The sequence below is a fragment of the Silurus aristotelis genome (assembly GCF_946808225.1).
Source record: "Silurus aristotelis genome assembly, chromosome: 2".
Lineage (NCBI taxonomy): Eukaryota > Metazoa > Chordata > Actinopteri > Siluriformes > Siluridae > Silurus > Silurus aristotelis.
This window is the reverse complement of record NC_139575.1, coordinates 8,774,748-8,792,216: the sequence shown is the minus strand read 5'-3', so window position 1 is coordinate 8,792,216 and position 17,469 is coordinate 8,774,748. Positions and strand designations below refer to the sequence as shown.

Genomic DNA, 17,469 nt, shown 5'->3' with positions numbered 1-17,469 from the left:
AGAACTTGTTTGCTTATCTATAATTTATTTGATAATCTAGTTTACTAACTTGTTATGGCCTGGATTACTAGATTACTAATTTAACGCAAATTCATACAATGGAAAAAAAAAAACAAGTTCTGGTTTGCTCAACTACTTACTGTTAGGTAGTTCATTATTTATTTACTGTAAGCACGTTTAATAGCTAGTTCCTGTGAGTTAGTTCACAAGTGAATCGGCTAATTTAAAACGTATTTATATAGTGCCATTAACATTGAAAACTGTCCCAAAGCAGATTTACAGATAATTACGAATATAAATTTGATCAGACCTTTAGGCTGTTTATGTGGCTTCATCTATCAACAGTGAGTTTTCTTCAACTGTTATGCACTGTACAATATATATTACTGTTCATTCAAATCAAGTTACGTTCATATACTTTTGAGTTTTTGTAAATTTCAACTATACGGTAGGTAAGAAAAAGCGGTATATGTGTGTGGTAGCTGTTGTGTTAAAGTGGCTGAGCAACACTTATAGATATGTATATAGATACTTATAGCATGTTATAGATACTAATAGCATATGTTTTATTGTAATTGTGCAATTTTTTGTTTTTGTCTCTTAATAGAGGCAAAGGAATCTAAGTTTAGTTTGGCCTGTAGAAATATTTATTCACAAATTTATCAAATATTTATAAATGGGGCCCATGAGGCAGCAATTGAATAACATTGTGAAACTATTTGTTATTACCTCACATTTTTAAAACTCTGCAGATAAATCTCTGAAACTGAGGCCTCACAGAACGTGCTTGACATTAGCATCTAATATTTGATTAATGTCTTTCATTAATCAAGATTCTTCTCTTTTTTTAAATATTATCTTTAGATACAGACTTTCATACCACTGCATACAGAACCCATCAGATAACTCAATATATCAATCTTAAAGTGATACACAGTAAAATTATACACAGCATTAATCTCTCACCAATATGCAAAGAATTGCTATAACCACAGCATAATATCTGTGTCTGGTGAGCCATTGCTTCAGAACTGATTGTGGGAAGCAGTTTGATTCTGCAATACAGAGGAGTCCAGGCTGATCCAGAGCCTGGTTTAGCAATACAATTAGAGGATACTCACTGGAGGGACACAGATGCAAAATGACACAGAGCCATAAAACCACACAGATTTAGAAGATAGTTTTCTATTGTTCTTTTGTTTTAATGCTATGGATGCCTCTGAGATTGCTGGGAAAGTACACATCCATGACTCCAAGCTGACATGCAGATAATAATGTCTGGCTCTGTGAATTGCTCTGTTTGTGCATTTTAAAATCTCTAAAATTGCAGTTATGGGAAAAAAGAACACTGTTCGAAACATTTTAAGCATCAGGAACTTGTTACTTTTATTGCTAACTAGTAGAGTGATTATAGTTGTTTATTATCGGATTTATTATGATTGTATAGATAGATCCCTGGATCAAACCTGGTACTTCAAAAACTGTACTTTTTCCAGTTTTAATTGGATTTACTATATTTGTATTAACTTGTGTCTAAAACTACAATTCTACCTTGCCTAGCTGTTCTTACTGTTTTGAAATAAGTAAATGTTGTATATATTATAATTTTGTAATTCAAAAAGGTATTTGCCTCAGTATTTTATTATCTAACGCCAACGTGGCTCCAGTTGTGATGCAAATAGTCATAGACTTTTTTGCCTCATTAAAACTGGTATTTTTCTTCATATGCAGAACTTGCCTCTAAAGCTAGCCAACTATTACCTTAAACTATTGTTGTTGCTTCAAAGTTGGGGTTTAAAGCTAGCTTCCTCAGGCTATATTAGGTATATTAGGCTATACCTTGTATCCCTCGTATTTCAAATTAACCATGATTAGCTTAAATAAATCACATATAATAATACCAAATCAATTTCTAATACTAAATTCCTTCTTGCATTGGTATCCGACAAATATGTACTAGTTCAATTTAAAGTTATGTACATTTCTATGATGTAAGTGCTGATCAAAATTGTGATGTTGAGATGTTGCACATAATATAAAAAAAGAAAGGTGTGAGGTGTGTCCATTAAATATTAAAATATAATCACAAAGTTAGTTTTTTTTTATGCAAATGCAAATGCCTTGTTATGTTTTTTTATGCCTAATTTTATATTCAAATTCATTGAACAACAACCTCAGAAACTTGGACAACCGAGATTTTTCCTCCTTTAATTTTTTCTTGGTATTATATTTAATTTCATGCAAATGCATTAACCGTTCCACAATGAGGTAATCAACCATAATCATTATAAATAAGTGCACTTTTACCCGCTTTCACATGCCATCAAGCAACCTTAAGCACAGCTGTAAACATATCCAGTAAAATGCTCAACATATTTCGCCCACATTCCACTGCCACGCTTCTACATACGCCTCTGTAGCGTACTCTAACTGCGGTTATGACCTTCACAACATCTAAACGAACTTCTTGACACTAAAGAAACAGCATGATGCAATTTTCATTCTTGAGGGCACTTTGGACAGCCAGCAGTCTCACCATCTCCTTCCTCCATCACTACTGTATGTCAGCCTAGCATGTGGTTCGTTCTGGATTCCTTGTTAAATATAATTGAACCTCGCTCTGACATCACACTTTCCTTCTCACAAACCACCCATGCTGGAGAAAAAGAGTCTGAGTAGAAAAGATGGATCAAAGCTTAATAGAGGAATATATAACAATCATTCCAAACAGTAAATGTGCTTTAAAATGAAAAGATAAATAAACACTTATATATGCTTAAAGAATGCTTAGTTAATATAAATTGATATTATCTTGTATAAAAAATTCTGGTACTGCTGTTAATAGAGAACATAGCTAACAAAGTACCAATGTGTACAGAAATGTATATACTATATAATATACATTTATATTAACTGTGTTCTTTAAGCAGATATGTGTTTACCTAGCCATTTTAGAAATATGAGTCTCCATTGTAAGTGGTTTTAAACAGTCAAAAGTCAAAAGTGTATTTTTTCCTCCCATTTGATCTCCAATTTGGTCCCCTGATAATTCTCACCCAAAAGCCAGCATTAATCACATAATGCAACAGCTACCATAATGGTAAAAAATTAACACCCACTTCCTTTAAGACACACAAGGCCAGTAACCTTTTAAACTGATGGTATCACATGGCAGTGTAACATTCAGAAAAATTGCTGCTGTCTGCCTCCTTCTGCATACATGAACTTAAAGATGCTCATGCTTGGCTAGTCTCATAGTGACCAATGCACTCTGCAAGCAATGTTGCACATGGCTTTGCAGTTTCCACACTGCGACTTCTCTGGATCATGACAAGCTACAGTTGTTGTCTTGTTACCAACAAATGAGCGAAAAAAGGAAGAGAAGGTGATGGAATGACTATTTCCTGCTCCTATCATATATAAGTTATAGCAAGAATTAACTTATTTTATGGCTGTCTCCTGACATTCAGTGACATAAAATGTATGATCTGTCATTCTTTAAAGATTTTTGAGTGTAAGACAGTTAAAACTCTTTGCTATTATAGAAAAATATTAAACTTTTGGGTGATAACAGTACATGTTTTATTCCTTAATAATGGAGAGAAATCTTGACTTACTTGGATTGACTTGGGACTTTACATTCCCCGAGTTGTACAGAAGAAATGCTAGGGGAAACGTGATCTTCCAAAGGTGGTTCATATCAAATCGAGCCCTGGCCTTCATTCCTGTAGAAAATAGATCAGAGGAATATATACTTTTAAATAAATGCAGCAGAAAAATGTGTTTGACAAAAAACACTTCATTAGTTAAAACTGCCATTTCCACCTTAGTATATAAGATACTAAGGTCCTTAAATGTGAGATATTTAATGGCATTTCATGACATCATTTAATGACAAAACAAATAACCATGATTTTATTTAAGACAATAAACTTGCAGTAATTTCCTGAAATAGCTAGTGGACTTTCCATTAACTCTTCACAGCCACAGAGCTCTGCTCTTCAAATTAAAATGGTGACGGTCAATAAACACACGGAACTGTGTGGACATAACCAAAACCAATTATCACAGCAAAGAATACCACTTATGAGGTTTAGGTTTATTTCTGCCAAAAATGGACTGACCATTAGTTAATTCATGTATAGAACAATTAGGTATTGAAAATTATTAAAACATTTTAATTACAAACCAGTCATGTTTCTAAGAGTGTGTGCCACAATACTGGCCTAGTGGGCTTAGTCTGGCTGAGGTAATGTCTCATTCACTGACACATGTTTTACTCAGGGTCCCCTGCTTAGTTATCCAGCTTCTCTATAATAGGAAGTAATCTTAATATATTTACTATTTAAAAAAAAAACATTTATACCATATTCATATAACCTTTTGTTTGCTTTAGAAATGCAGGAAATGTATATATATTATAACGTATTAATTATTAATTAATAATAATGTTTATATCAATTTACTGTTAACCAAAATAAATCCTAATACTTTAATAAACCTAAAAAATGCTAATTCGAATTTTGAAGCAGCCATAGGACACTTGAAGACATTTTGAGTGAAAGTTTATACACACTCTGGAAATAGTAAGTAAATAATGAATTCAGTTTTCCTTTATATTTTTTTTTATTTATGTTACTTTTAACAATAGACATTGTAACAAGCATTATAGCTACATCCTTGAGCAGCTTCATGGAATTTCAGGTGTAGATTGAGATCTTGTCAACACCTGAATCTTGTAGATTGAGAATTGTCATGTCAACAGCATACTCTGCCTTGTAGCCTACGAACAGGACTGTTGAGATCCACAATTTCCACCATATATACAGTACAGACCAAAAGTTTATATATATTATATATACAGTACAGACCAAAAGTTTAAATATATTATATATACAGTACAGACCAAAAGTTTATATATATTATATATACAGTACAGACCAAAAGTTTGGACACACCTACTCATTCAAAGAGTTTTCTTTATTTTCATGACTATGAAAATTGTAGATTCACACTGAAGGCATCAAAACTATGAATTAACACATGTGGAATTATATACATAACAAAAAAATGAACTGAAAATATGTAATATTGTAGGTTCTTCAAAGTAGACATCAAGAGAATGCCAAGAGTGTGCAAAGCAGTAATCTAAGCAAAAGGTGGCTACTTTGAAGAACCTACAATATGACATATTTTCAGTTGTTTCCAACTTTTTTGTTATGTATATAATTCCATATATAATTCCACATGTGTTAATTCATAGTTTTGATGCCTTCAGTGTGAATCTACAATTTTCATAGTCATGAAAATAAAGACAACTCTTTGAATGAGAAGGTGTGTCCAAACTTTTGGTCTGTACTATATATATATATATATATATATATATATATATATATATATATATATATATATATATATATATATATATATATATATATATATATATATATATATATATGATGCACAATACTGTCATTTACACTACCATGCACTCTCACACTTTATGTCCATTACTGATCTGTCATATAATCTGTATCCCTATTTAATACTCATACTGTCTATATTGTCTCATATTGTCTGTTTTGTCTTGTATAGTCCAAACTAAATATATAGTTTTATTTAGTTATTTATGTCTGTACTTTGAGAGTCACTAACAGCTGAAACCAAATTCCAGCGAAATATAAGGATTCATGTAAGACTTCAGCCTAAAACGTACATATAAGAATACTTCCATAATGACTAGCGTGACCAGACACTGAAAAGGTTTCAAACAACACTGGTGTTGTTTGCTGCATTTTTACAAGCTCTTTTTTTAGTGGTCTGGACACATGTTGTTCACAGAGAGTTATGGAAGACTAAAAGGCAGTGTAAAGAGGAAAATTACATATTTAAACTGGGCAGCTAATTGTGATGCTTTTATATAACTCATGCCAAGTACATTCCAAACTCATGTCAGTGGTCACTGTATGTATTCTGCAGAGGCCCAATTATCTCTTGAAGCAATCAGCCTGACTTTTAGAAAGAAATGCATGTGGGTGGGTATTATTTCTGTTTTTTTAGAAAAACTTTTCCAGATTTCTTGCCTTTTGTGTGAAATATATATTGTGAAACACTACCACATTATGATTTTAGCCTCCTCTTGTTAAACGCACTACATGCTATCCATTACTACTGACTACTGTGTAGACAAAATATATATCATTTTGTCTCTTTCCCTGTAGGACAACGTATTCTGTTATGTTAATTGTCTATAACAATTCCTAGGGTTCTACCTTGAACCTCCTAAAAAAAAAGAGGCTACTGAGTTCTACACAGAAAACTTTATCTCTTTAAAAAAGAAACTTTATTTCTTTCAGAGTGTAACTGGATGGTCTCCTTTTATTGATTCAGTCTAAAAATCCTCATAATCTGGCAACCGTTGTATGTAATCCATTACCAGATGATATGTTAGGGTTTCCTCCAGAAGAATGTTTACACAATCCCAGCAGTGTTTATGAGCGTTGAAGTCTAGTGTAAAAGTTGAGTGTCTAAAAAACAGCACGAATGTGTCTCTCTGCTGGACAGCCAAGGATAGTTTTTCTTCTTCCCACAGTATTCAACTGCAGCCAAACACAACTCTGCCCTCGGTCCTGCGTAGGAGTGGCCTATATACCGAACATGTCGAAATCAGACTGTTTCCTGGTTTGGCAATCCCAGGTAAGAATGCATTATGTGGACAGAACTGGTTCTTTAGCTTTGCCATGTGACATAGAAGCCCATATCTTTATTAATGACATTAGCAGAACATTATTTTGCTCCCTAAGTGACATTTGTAGAGGATCTTTATTGCAAATCTGACATGCTGGAACATGTTATCAGAAATTGTTTATAGACACTAGGTAGAGATTTAATAAGGATCATCTCTTTAATAATACACTTTAAAAGAAATTGGCTTTAAAGATATGTGAACAATGAATAAATGCTTGAAAACAAGCTAATAAATAAACACTATTCCCAATATTCTTAAAGCTACCATCCAGGATAACATCTCCCTTTCAATCCAGCGTCAAAACAAGCTATTAAATAAACTCTATTCCCAATATTCTTAAAGCTACCATCCAGGATAACATCTCCCTTTCAATCCCTAGATGATCAAGTCATTATGCTTCGCAACAGCTGGTCTAAGACACGTTCAAACCTCTGAAAGCATCGCTATGCAAAAGTCAGCTTCTTATTTAAACAATTCCAGACCGAGCGAATAGACAAAGGTCATCCGGTTCACTCGTGTAATTGTAATCGTGTATACCGATCTGCAAATAAATGATTCTTTTCATACATGTGGCATTGCAATTTGTGCCGGTCCACCGAGATCGTGCCTATCGTCATGGTTCACTGAGAAATTTTTACAAAATGGCAGATGGGAGTGATTATGGACAACGCAGAATCCAGCGCACACCAGGAACAGTAATAAGAGAATAAAAGCCATGGTGAGAGCGTGCATGTCTGTGGTTAGTTCAGTATGAAGCTGTCATGAATAAACCAGCTAGCTCAAGATGAAAAAGCTATTTAACCTTTACTTTTGGAGAATGTGTGTTTTTCTCATCATACAAAATGTAATTGCAGTTCTGGATGTCACTGGAAAGCAGTCATATATGTTAAGGCAGTTGTGAAGGTTTGTGCATTTTTGCCTGTTTGCCAGAATAGTTTCCATCACAAATATGGATTTTTAAAAAAAAATTTTTATCTAAATCTGCAGTTTAGACAGATTTTCATACTTCTTAAAGATCTGGTCATCTTTAAGCTCTCCTCATTTGTTAGCTCCAATAAAATATCGGCTCAAACGAGAGATTCCAGATGTCAAGTTGTGGTTAGCATAAGACTCATCCAGAAACAGCTAATTATGCAGTAACTGATTTGTAATGATGTTCAAAAGGTCAACAGAGTCCTTACAAGTCAACATTAAAGCACCCTAAATGAAATAAATGCATTGCTTCACATAGCTGGATCCCATCGTCTCCCAGTTACTGTGACAGAATAAACTAATCAAGTCCTATTTATACCTATTCCCTGCTATTTAAAAGTTAGTAAAAAAAAATTAGCTGCACTCTGAACTCAGGGATTTACAGCACTAGGAGAAACAGAAGAAGTGTCATAATGGTTCCCAACAAAGCTACACTGGCTAATCAAATATTGTTCCATAAAAGATTCAATAACAATATTTAACTTGTACAACTGCATGACATCCAACAATAACTTTCTTTTGGCTTCTCCCGTTAGGGGTTGCCACAGCGGATCATCCGCATGTTTGATTTGGTACATGTTTTTACGCTGGATACCCTTCCTAACGCAACCCTCCCCATTTATCCGGGCTTGGGACCGGCACTAAGAGTGGCTGGGGTTGGTTCCCTGACCGGAGATCGAACCCGGGCCGCAGCGGTGAGAGCGTCGCATCCTAACCACTAGACCACCAGGGACCCTCCATGACATCCGACAATGATATGTTTTATTTAATATTTTAAGCAGACATATAGTGATTTTATTTAATATCTACATTTACGTTTACATTTGCAGACGCCCTTATCCAGAGCGACGTACAAAAGTGCTTTAAGACTCTAGCAATGAATAAATCTACACTGGTACGCAAGATTACAAACTTAATATAAATATAACTGTTGAGACATAAAATATAAAATATATTTACTGACCCTCCTTAAATTAATTCTACATCTCTACCATTGTTGAACTACTAAGATCTGACAAATCAGGATAGCGCAACAATGATTGAACTGTAATGAATGGACATTCTGAGGCACCCAGTTTCTTCCTCATGCAATCTTAGGGATAGATACTTTAGTGTCATGCCTAAGAGACAACTAAAATTTCTAAACGCTAAATGTAGTTAAGTGATGGGAAATGTTTTTACAAGTGTTTGAAGTCATAGAATATGTCACCAAAATGAGGATGAGGTTCCCCTTTTGAGTCTGGTTCCTCTCAAGGTTTCTTCCTCATAACATCTAAGGGAGATTTTCCTTGCCACAGTCACCATGGCTGCTCATCAGGGACACATCATTCACCTTAACTGTAAAATTCTGTAAAACTGCTTTAAGACAAATATCTGTTGTGAGAAGCGCTATAGAAATAAACTTGACTTGGCTTGAGTTTATCCCTGCCACAGTCAACACTGGATCACTCATTAGGGATAAACTTATAATTATAAGCAACAAACTTATAGGCACTAAACCTATAAACATACAGCTTTATAACCATTTTATCTCTGTAAAACTTTTTTGAGACTAAATCTATTGTTAAATGCGCTATATAAATTAAAATTTATTCAATTGAATTGACACGGAGGCACCTTTTATACCTGCCGATCTTTTTTCCTGTCAATTTATCAATTGGAATAGCATTCAATTAGAAAATTAAATTGATGGACTCTACCTCAAATTTTGAAAAAGCAATCATGCTAGAGCAAATGTATTATTTATGCTGGAGCAAATTTATAACTGTCCTGCAACAGCAAATGTTATGTGCTATTGTACCATGATGGAGAAAATGTTCTCAAGCTTTTCTTTCGACCTGTTTGTAATAGAGGAACCTGAGATATTTTTGTATATGCTTCTTTAAGCCAATCTCAATAAGGAGATTTGCTGTCAAACGATGTAAATGTAATAAAACCTAGATTGTTATGACTGAAAAAAAAAACAATCAACAAATTCAACAAAAAAATCCCTATAGCAGTCCTTAACAGAGGACCAGTGATGCACGACATGCTCTACCCCCTCTAGAACCCCTGCAAAGTCAATAAAGTAGAATTTACTTGATCCCAAAACCTAATGCTGAATTCTGCACAGAGAAGAGAACAAGTCCACAGTTCACTCCATCTGTATGAAAGTCAACATGCCACTCACGCCACTGCTACACACATCCAAGAAAGCCAAGATAGCAAATGTAGATCATGTTAATGCATAAATGAGGAGATGTTACACCACACTCGGGCCAAATCTGAAATGAGTTTACATTTTCAGTATATTTATTATCAAAATAAAACAATTTATTTTCTTTATTTAAACAATGATATAAAGTATGCGAACACTGATAATGGAAAAGAAATTGGAATACTGTATAAAATAAAACTAGTGTCCTTAGAGAGAAGAACTTGTAGAGGAACCAACAACAAAGTTGCAGAGTAGCAGACTTGCGTCATGACTGAATACAAATATGTTATTTGGAATAAACAGTTGATAAACTCTAAACAGAAATTAAAAATGCATGTAAACTGCATTTAAGCTTGCCACAGTGCTGGGACTGGGATATGGATGAAAAAATTAAAGGTAGTTTTTACTTTCATGAAGCAAATCAAGACCACTTTTCCATTAACATGAACATTTAAAGAATCCTTAGAAACATCCTGGTGGAGTAAATTAGACTATTTGTTTGTAGATATTTTGGGAACCAAGTAAATTATGGACAGATACCGAAAAAGAATAACTGAATGGGCAGGATTGGAAACAGACGTGCCCACATTTTTAGCTGATAATAATTATTCTGGCATTTCACTTCAGAGTTTTCTTCAGTGTTTCTCTATTTTATTAGAATTTTTTTAAAGAAAAAGACCTCCAGTTTGGGCTATGTCTAGATTGGGCTTGAATCTGAATACAAACAATAGTGATATGGATATCTGGAGCACTAATCAGATACGGATATAAATAGAATCATTGTGTTATACCTTTAGTCATTATTCGACTTAAGGAAAATGAAGAAAGCCTGGCAATTAAATAATTTAACTTTAATACCACTGAGGTGACACACTAAGGCTACACTAATTTCAAAAATACTTACAAAACATGGAGCAAATGTTTGTTACTTTAATTACTTTAATGATGTTCAAGTGGTATTTCATTTCTTATCACCCCGGGTGCTGAATTCAAGATTTCAGTGTCAAGGATAGAAACTAATTGCATTACAAATACTTGCTCCTGTAACAACCGTAATGACACAATATGCAAATAGTAATTTCGACATTACATTTCAGTTGATATTATATATAGATTGAACAGAACAGTGTTCTTCCCTGTCATTTTTTTGTCATTATTGTCCCAGACATTAGATTTTAGACATTTATTTCACATTCTATCTGTGCATTTTTCTGTGTTTTCCTCAACATGAGTGTTTTAAACCCGTTTTACCCGTCAGAAAGAATCAAGATGACATTTACTTTCTACCACAAAAATGAATCCTGTTGCATTTGGAATAATTACTACTAAACATGATAAATATAATTCCTTTATCATTCTATTTTGTTGTGCAAATGTTCAAACTCATTTCCACTCAGCATGGATTTCTCTTACTGTTCAAATAAGAACTATAATTTTACATGTAATAAAAAAATCAATAATTAATATTCAGTGTTTGGTTAATATTCAATTAACCACTCATGTTTATTTATGTTCCAAGTGGTAGTGGTTACAATGTTTGACTGTTCGGAAGGGCGTGAGTTTTAATCCCAGCACCACCAAGCTTCCATTGCTGGGCCCTTTAATTTAGCCCCCATCAGTCTCCAGCTGTTTAAATGAAATAATTGTAAGTCATTCTGGATAAGGATATCTGCCAAATGCTGTAAATGTAATTGTACATTTAAATATTATGCAGCATTATACCTCTGGCTAGATTTTTCTGTGTTGGTCAATTTCTAACCACTGAACTCACGGTCACGTTTGTTAATTCGTAAAAAATGTCAAATGTCACATGTTTTGGTGGTTTGCCGTTTAGGTTCATGGGAAACAGAAGAACAGTGCCGTGTCACAGAAAGATTGCATGAGCACTATATACTCTGAAGATGAATATTTTCACCTAATATCACTATATACTAACATATAAATCCACAACAGCTGGATGCTAAGCAGTGCTATCTTTTCTTCATGGATCGAAGACCAGTGTTAGGTAACTATTTGTAATATTTGGCAAAGTTTTATCTAATACTCTGTCACCTACTACTAAAACAGGAGAGAAAACTCTCCAACCAATCAGAATAAAAAAACATCTCTCATATTGATCGGGTAATCTTCGCCCCTTCCACTAGGGTGTCATACTTGCTTTGCTTTGAAGGTCTCTGTTTTGAATTCCTCACATATTCCAAAATTACTGAAAGCAATAGCCATGCTTTAATACAAATTTTTGCTCAGTTTAAAAAAAAAAAATAGTGCTTTCGAGAAATGTAGGCAGCTTTTAAGGCAGTTGTTATCTGTTGAATCGCAGCATGCTCCATGGTTTACAAAATCTGTTTGCAATTAGAGTACAGGCAGCTGGGAGTGCTACAGAGCGAGAGCTCTTACTACACTGTAATTCTACTAATTGACCCGAAAATGACAGTGAAGGGCCCTTTAAATGTGGCCTTTTCATTTGCACCAGAGACAAACACAGTCTAATTTTAGCTCATTTCAGACCATGTATAAACTCTTGGCCTATCTGTACCAGCAAGATAATTACCATGATGGTAGAGGAAGGCTGTAGTTTCAAGACATGACTTGAAGTAGGACACAAATTAACATGATTTAAGACCTTCTGAAGTGAAGTCCAGAAGCACAAACTTTGACTTGTAAATTGTTATTGCAGTTTTGGCTTTTGCCCTGGGGAAACACACATTAAAAATGAAGGCAATATCAAATTGTTTTGCTGTGTGATGTTTATATGCTTTCACAATCACAATTAAAATAAAATTTCGTTTGTATCGTGCTTTAAACAATATACCACTCCCATAAATCTGGATTTTGAATACGATTTAATAGAGTAAAAAAATAAATAAATAAAACATAAAAAAATAAGATAAAATGGATACAGAATCTATATTAAAATCAGGGTCACTCATATCATTGGGTTATAAAACATAATTCTTCCATAATGGTGAAATATAAAGTCAAAGAAATGGTAAGAATTTAGGGTTTTTATGTGAAACCATTCTCAGCAATCTTTCTAATCTTTCTGTACAAATCATTTTTGTCAAAATAATGCAGACAGGTTCACATAATGTGTTTTAATATATCACACGGCACTTTAAAATCTATTTACGGCATGCGCAGTGCTGGGACTTGAACCCATGACCTTCCAAAAAGAAGTCCAACATTTGAGCTACCACATCCCTTAATACAATATCATTATTGTATTATATGTATATATGAGGGCCTCAGCTATGATCCTGTTTAAAGCTTTTAAAACAGAAAAGGTGGCTTGAAACTTTTTTGTGAACATATTAACACTAACACAAGTCTATCTTATTAGAAAGCACTTTATTAGCAACACATGCTCTATAAATACTTTACGGAAAATTAATAATGAAAAAATCTAATAAAATGAAGCCAATGTTAATAAAAGTACATTTAATAACTCTCATAAATCTACATGAAACTAATTAATGAGAAGATTTGCTTTATTGACCCATTGTGTGTGTTTCTTTTATATTTATTTAATAATTATTTTATTGATATTGTATGCCTGTTTTACCTCTTTTGTGAGATCATATAAAAATTCTATTTTTTACAAGTAGGTAAACGTGATTCCCCAAAAATAACTAATTTAGCATTGCAGATATTAAAAAGGGCCCTTCAAGTGATCCAGGTGATGAATCAATGGTACATGAGACATGTTCACTATGACCAGACCAGCTGATAAATGACAAAACATGCTTTCAAAAACATTGCAGCTCTTCATTTTGTTCTAATCTATAACCTTTTAATATGTTTTATTATTATTATTATTTATTATAATTTTTATGTAATAATTTTTTTATCATTAAATAAGACTTATGTAATATATAGTCCTCGTAAAGAATGCTCTTGCTTATTTATTTACACCTGAACAAAACAGGCTCAAAAGCAACACCAGTGTACAGTGTACAATCCTCAGAGGACTAGTAAAACCAGTGACTTGAAAAGAGAAAAATTTCATGTTGCACAAAGGTCCCCAATTAAGGGGACAAAAGTTTTTCCCCAATAAAGGATTTTGTTTACACAATGATGTGTGAATACGGATTAATTACAGCTATAAGTAATTTAAAATAAATAGAAATATATACAGGATTCTGTCTATAATATAGCTGTAATATTACAACAAATGTGCCAGAAGCCTTATTTCTGTTTTTATATGCTGTGTTTTTCCTTTTACCTCAAAAGAAAGTAAGACTGGAATTATGTAATGCTGATATTTCAACCCATTTCAACCTACAATACAATTCTTAGTTATTGGAGTTGTGTCAGTAACTTAAGTTAAAAAATTCCACCAGTGTGAATGCTGAGACACTTTCTGTTTCACACTCCATTTTCACAGACATTGAAATGAAATTCCTGAGCTTTCTCTTCAGTTTATCTAATTCAGCTTACATTAAATGTTCTATGTAATAGATAAGCTTGCAGTCATGTCTCAGGTATGAATACCAATGTGCATTGATAAGAGCAACGTCTGGGATACATCTGGGAAAGCAGTGAACAACAACTTGCAATGACAATTATTGTCAAGCATGTGGGTCATATTTACAACTAAACACCAAAATGTACACATTGTCTCCTAAAGTATTGAAGCTGAGCTTGTTAAAGCTGGGTGGAGGATAACACAACCCAAACCTTATATTTTCTTCAGCCATGTCTTCATAATGCTGCTATTTATACACACCAAACAACTTGTTGTTAAGGCAGGGACTGGACTCTGTTCTATGAATTCGACGAAATTAATACCAAATGGACTTGTCAGATGAAAAGCAATGGGAGAAGGAAATGAAAAAAGAGGGCCTCAGATGGTTTGAATCTCAAATCCAAATTACAGATTATACCAGACGTTTCTGATTTCCAGTTATTCCTCGCCCAAGAGCCCTGCTTTCCTAATGGAAAATGACATGTCAACAATCCTAAATGATAATACTTAAGCACCGTATAAAGCTATGCATTCAGAGTTCAACTAAACTCTCTTCTGCAGCTTGAAGAATCTGGAGTGATAAAGTCAATGTTGCAGAACAGTGGAAAAGTACTGGAAAAATTTATTCCACTCCCTACACTTATCTTTCGCTATAAATTGTGAAGTAATGTTGCTTAAGGTGCAGGCACGTAGTATTTTACAAATTTATGTACAAATTTACAAAATGTTCTGTGATAACCTAAAGCATCTGTAAAGGTTTTAGAAACGTAGTTATTGCCAGCAGTCAGGTCATGACTCATGTCTAATAAAAACAAGACCAATTTGTAAACCATGACACAGTCCTGGACCTTTCCAGTTTTATGTAATAATTGACACCGTTAAATCAATTTACAAAAAAACGAGCACCTGAAGAGGATGATGAATTTATTAGCGCTCTGTCAAAACAAAGCATGATGCAATACAGATGCAACTACCATCTTTAGGGATCCAAGCTATGAAAATACAGCATTTTTGTAGTATGTCTATTTATAATTCATATCATTACTCCTGCTCAATGGCCTTCCAGAGCAGCCCATTGAACTATTCGGTCACTTTCTAATAAAATTTTGAATTATTATTTGACATAGACGGTATATAATTATAAGAAATTGCCAGTAATGCCCTGAAAAAGGCATGGAGAAGTATATGGGCCAGTACTTCACAAATGTTATGTGTTGTGATATAAGATTTTAACTATTATCAAAAGGTCAAATATAAATGTTGTCTTTGCAATTCTAGGTGGCGCTATATATTTTTTTTAACTAACATTTTCATTAAAAATCACTGCCACATAAGCAGTTTCATTTGGGAACTACAAGACAAAGAGGGTTATATTTCAGTATAGATTATAATTACCTGTACAGGAATACGGATCTTTAGAAGGTTTTTCATGTAGTTACGAGCACTTATTTTACATTGATTTCATTAACAGATACTTTTGAGTGTTCTGTTGAGTGACAGCTAAAATAAAATCCTAAAGTGTTCTGGATTTCAGTGTGAATTTTGTACTTTTTCTAAGTAATATGGAATTGCATAAGAATTGTTTCTGAAATAAGTAGTATTTTATTACTATTATTATTATTATTATTATTATTATTATTATTTTTATTATTATTATTATTATTATTATTATTATTACAGTTGTGCATAATATACACAATACAAAATTAATATTCTTACTGTAATTAGTTATTATACTACTACAAGTGGTCTAGTATATTTAGTAAATAACTAAAAAAAAGATATGTTTTAAGACCAAATTGTGGACCAAAATGTTTATGAATCAATGAATGAATACAATTTTAAATAAAAGTTCTTAGTTTTAATTATCTTCTCATTTATATTTAATGTATATGTTGGACATTATGGAGCATGGCAAACATTTATATATGAGTACCTAATTTTCAAATGTAATTAAAAGCTTACACTTGATAAAAATTTGTTTAACTGAGAGTTTGTGATACAAAAGGTACAAAGAAAAGCTCCTGTAAATCCAAAGCATCTTTTAAATCCCTCTATATAATTAATGCATTTAAGAATAATCTGAAAAATGCTCTGCGAATGCTGGAATGCTTAACCCGGATGGATGAAATTACATTTCCATTGTGTAGGACCTCACTGATGGACTAAATTCATATAACAATCCATAATGAAAGTCAACCAAAAGCAAAATGAAGCACTTCTTTACACATGGTTCAAAAGATCAAATGTTCTGATAGATCATTGGTTTTCACATTTGCAAAGTTTGCAGTGGTTCAGGAAACAGTGTGGATCGAGTAGGAGTTTGCTCTGTTATCCACTATTTTAGCCTGCCATGCAATCAGCACTTCTTCCAGAGAAATGGCTCAGCATAAAGCAAAGGCATAAAGAGAATCAGAGAAAATCAGACAATGCAAAAAAAAAAAAAAGGCAGTTATGAATATACAGAACCAGAAACCCCTCTAAAATTCCTTTATTGTTGCCTTAAATCACATAAAGGTGAAAGCCCTTATTCGAAGCAAAAAAAATAAACGTTGCAAAGTTTTCTGAAGACTTCATGCAAACTTACTTTTAAATCCTGCTGCTTTTAAACCATTTGCTCAATAAAATGTTAATTCCAATCAGTGAGAAAGAAAACCAAAGTAAAATCCAAGCTGTTCTTTTCTTTCTCTACTCACTTAGACTTCATATCCAGGCACACTGAGCTGATGTAAGACAACTCTGGAGTATAAAGAGACACAGAGAGTTAGATAGAGTGTGTGTGTGTGTGTGTGTGTGAGAGAGAGAAAGAGAGAGAGAGAGAGAGAGAGAGAGAGAGAGAGAGAGAGAGAGAGAGAGAGAGGAAAACTAACATTCTGAGGATTCTTGGGTAAACGCCAAAGTCCCAGAATTCCTTATGCCATACAGAAGGTTTCAATTTAGTCAGACTCCAGTGACCAATCAGAGAACCTTTTTTTTCTTGAATGTATTTTGATGGTTTAAGCAAACACTGTAAGGATCATAACTCTCCGTGCACCAAGTATCTAAAGAGTGGCGAGGAGGGCTGTGAAGAGTTTTTTCCACTTTTGT

General features: G+C 33.5%; 1 protein-coding gene across 2 annotated transcripts in view; it reads right to left on the bottom strand.

Moving 5' to 3' along the window:
- ddr2a (discoidin domain receptor tyrosine kinase 2a) overlaps positions 1-17,166 on the bottom strand; it is a 359,575-nt gene extending 342,409 nt beyond the window's left edge. For both annotated transcript variants that reach the window (XR_014537601.1, XM_083566758.1), the window contains exons 1-2: positions 16,970-17,166; positions 3,618-3,725 (exon numbers count right to left, since the gene is read on the bottom strand). Coding sequence is in view for 1 of the 2 variants with exons in the window: in XM_083566758.1 (XP_083422884.1) it covers positions 3,618-3,723 (106 nt within the window). In the remaining variant the exon portion in view is untranslated. The remainder of the gene's footprint in view (positions 1-3,617; positions 3,726-16,969) is intronic.
- Between the last annotated feature and the right edge of the window lie 303 nt (positions 17,167-17,469).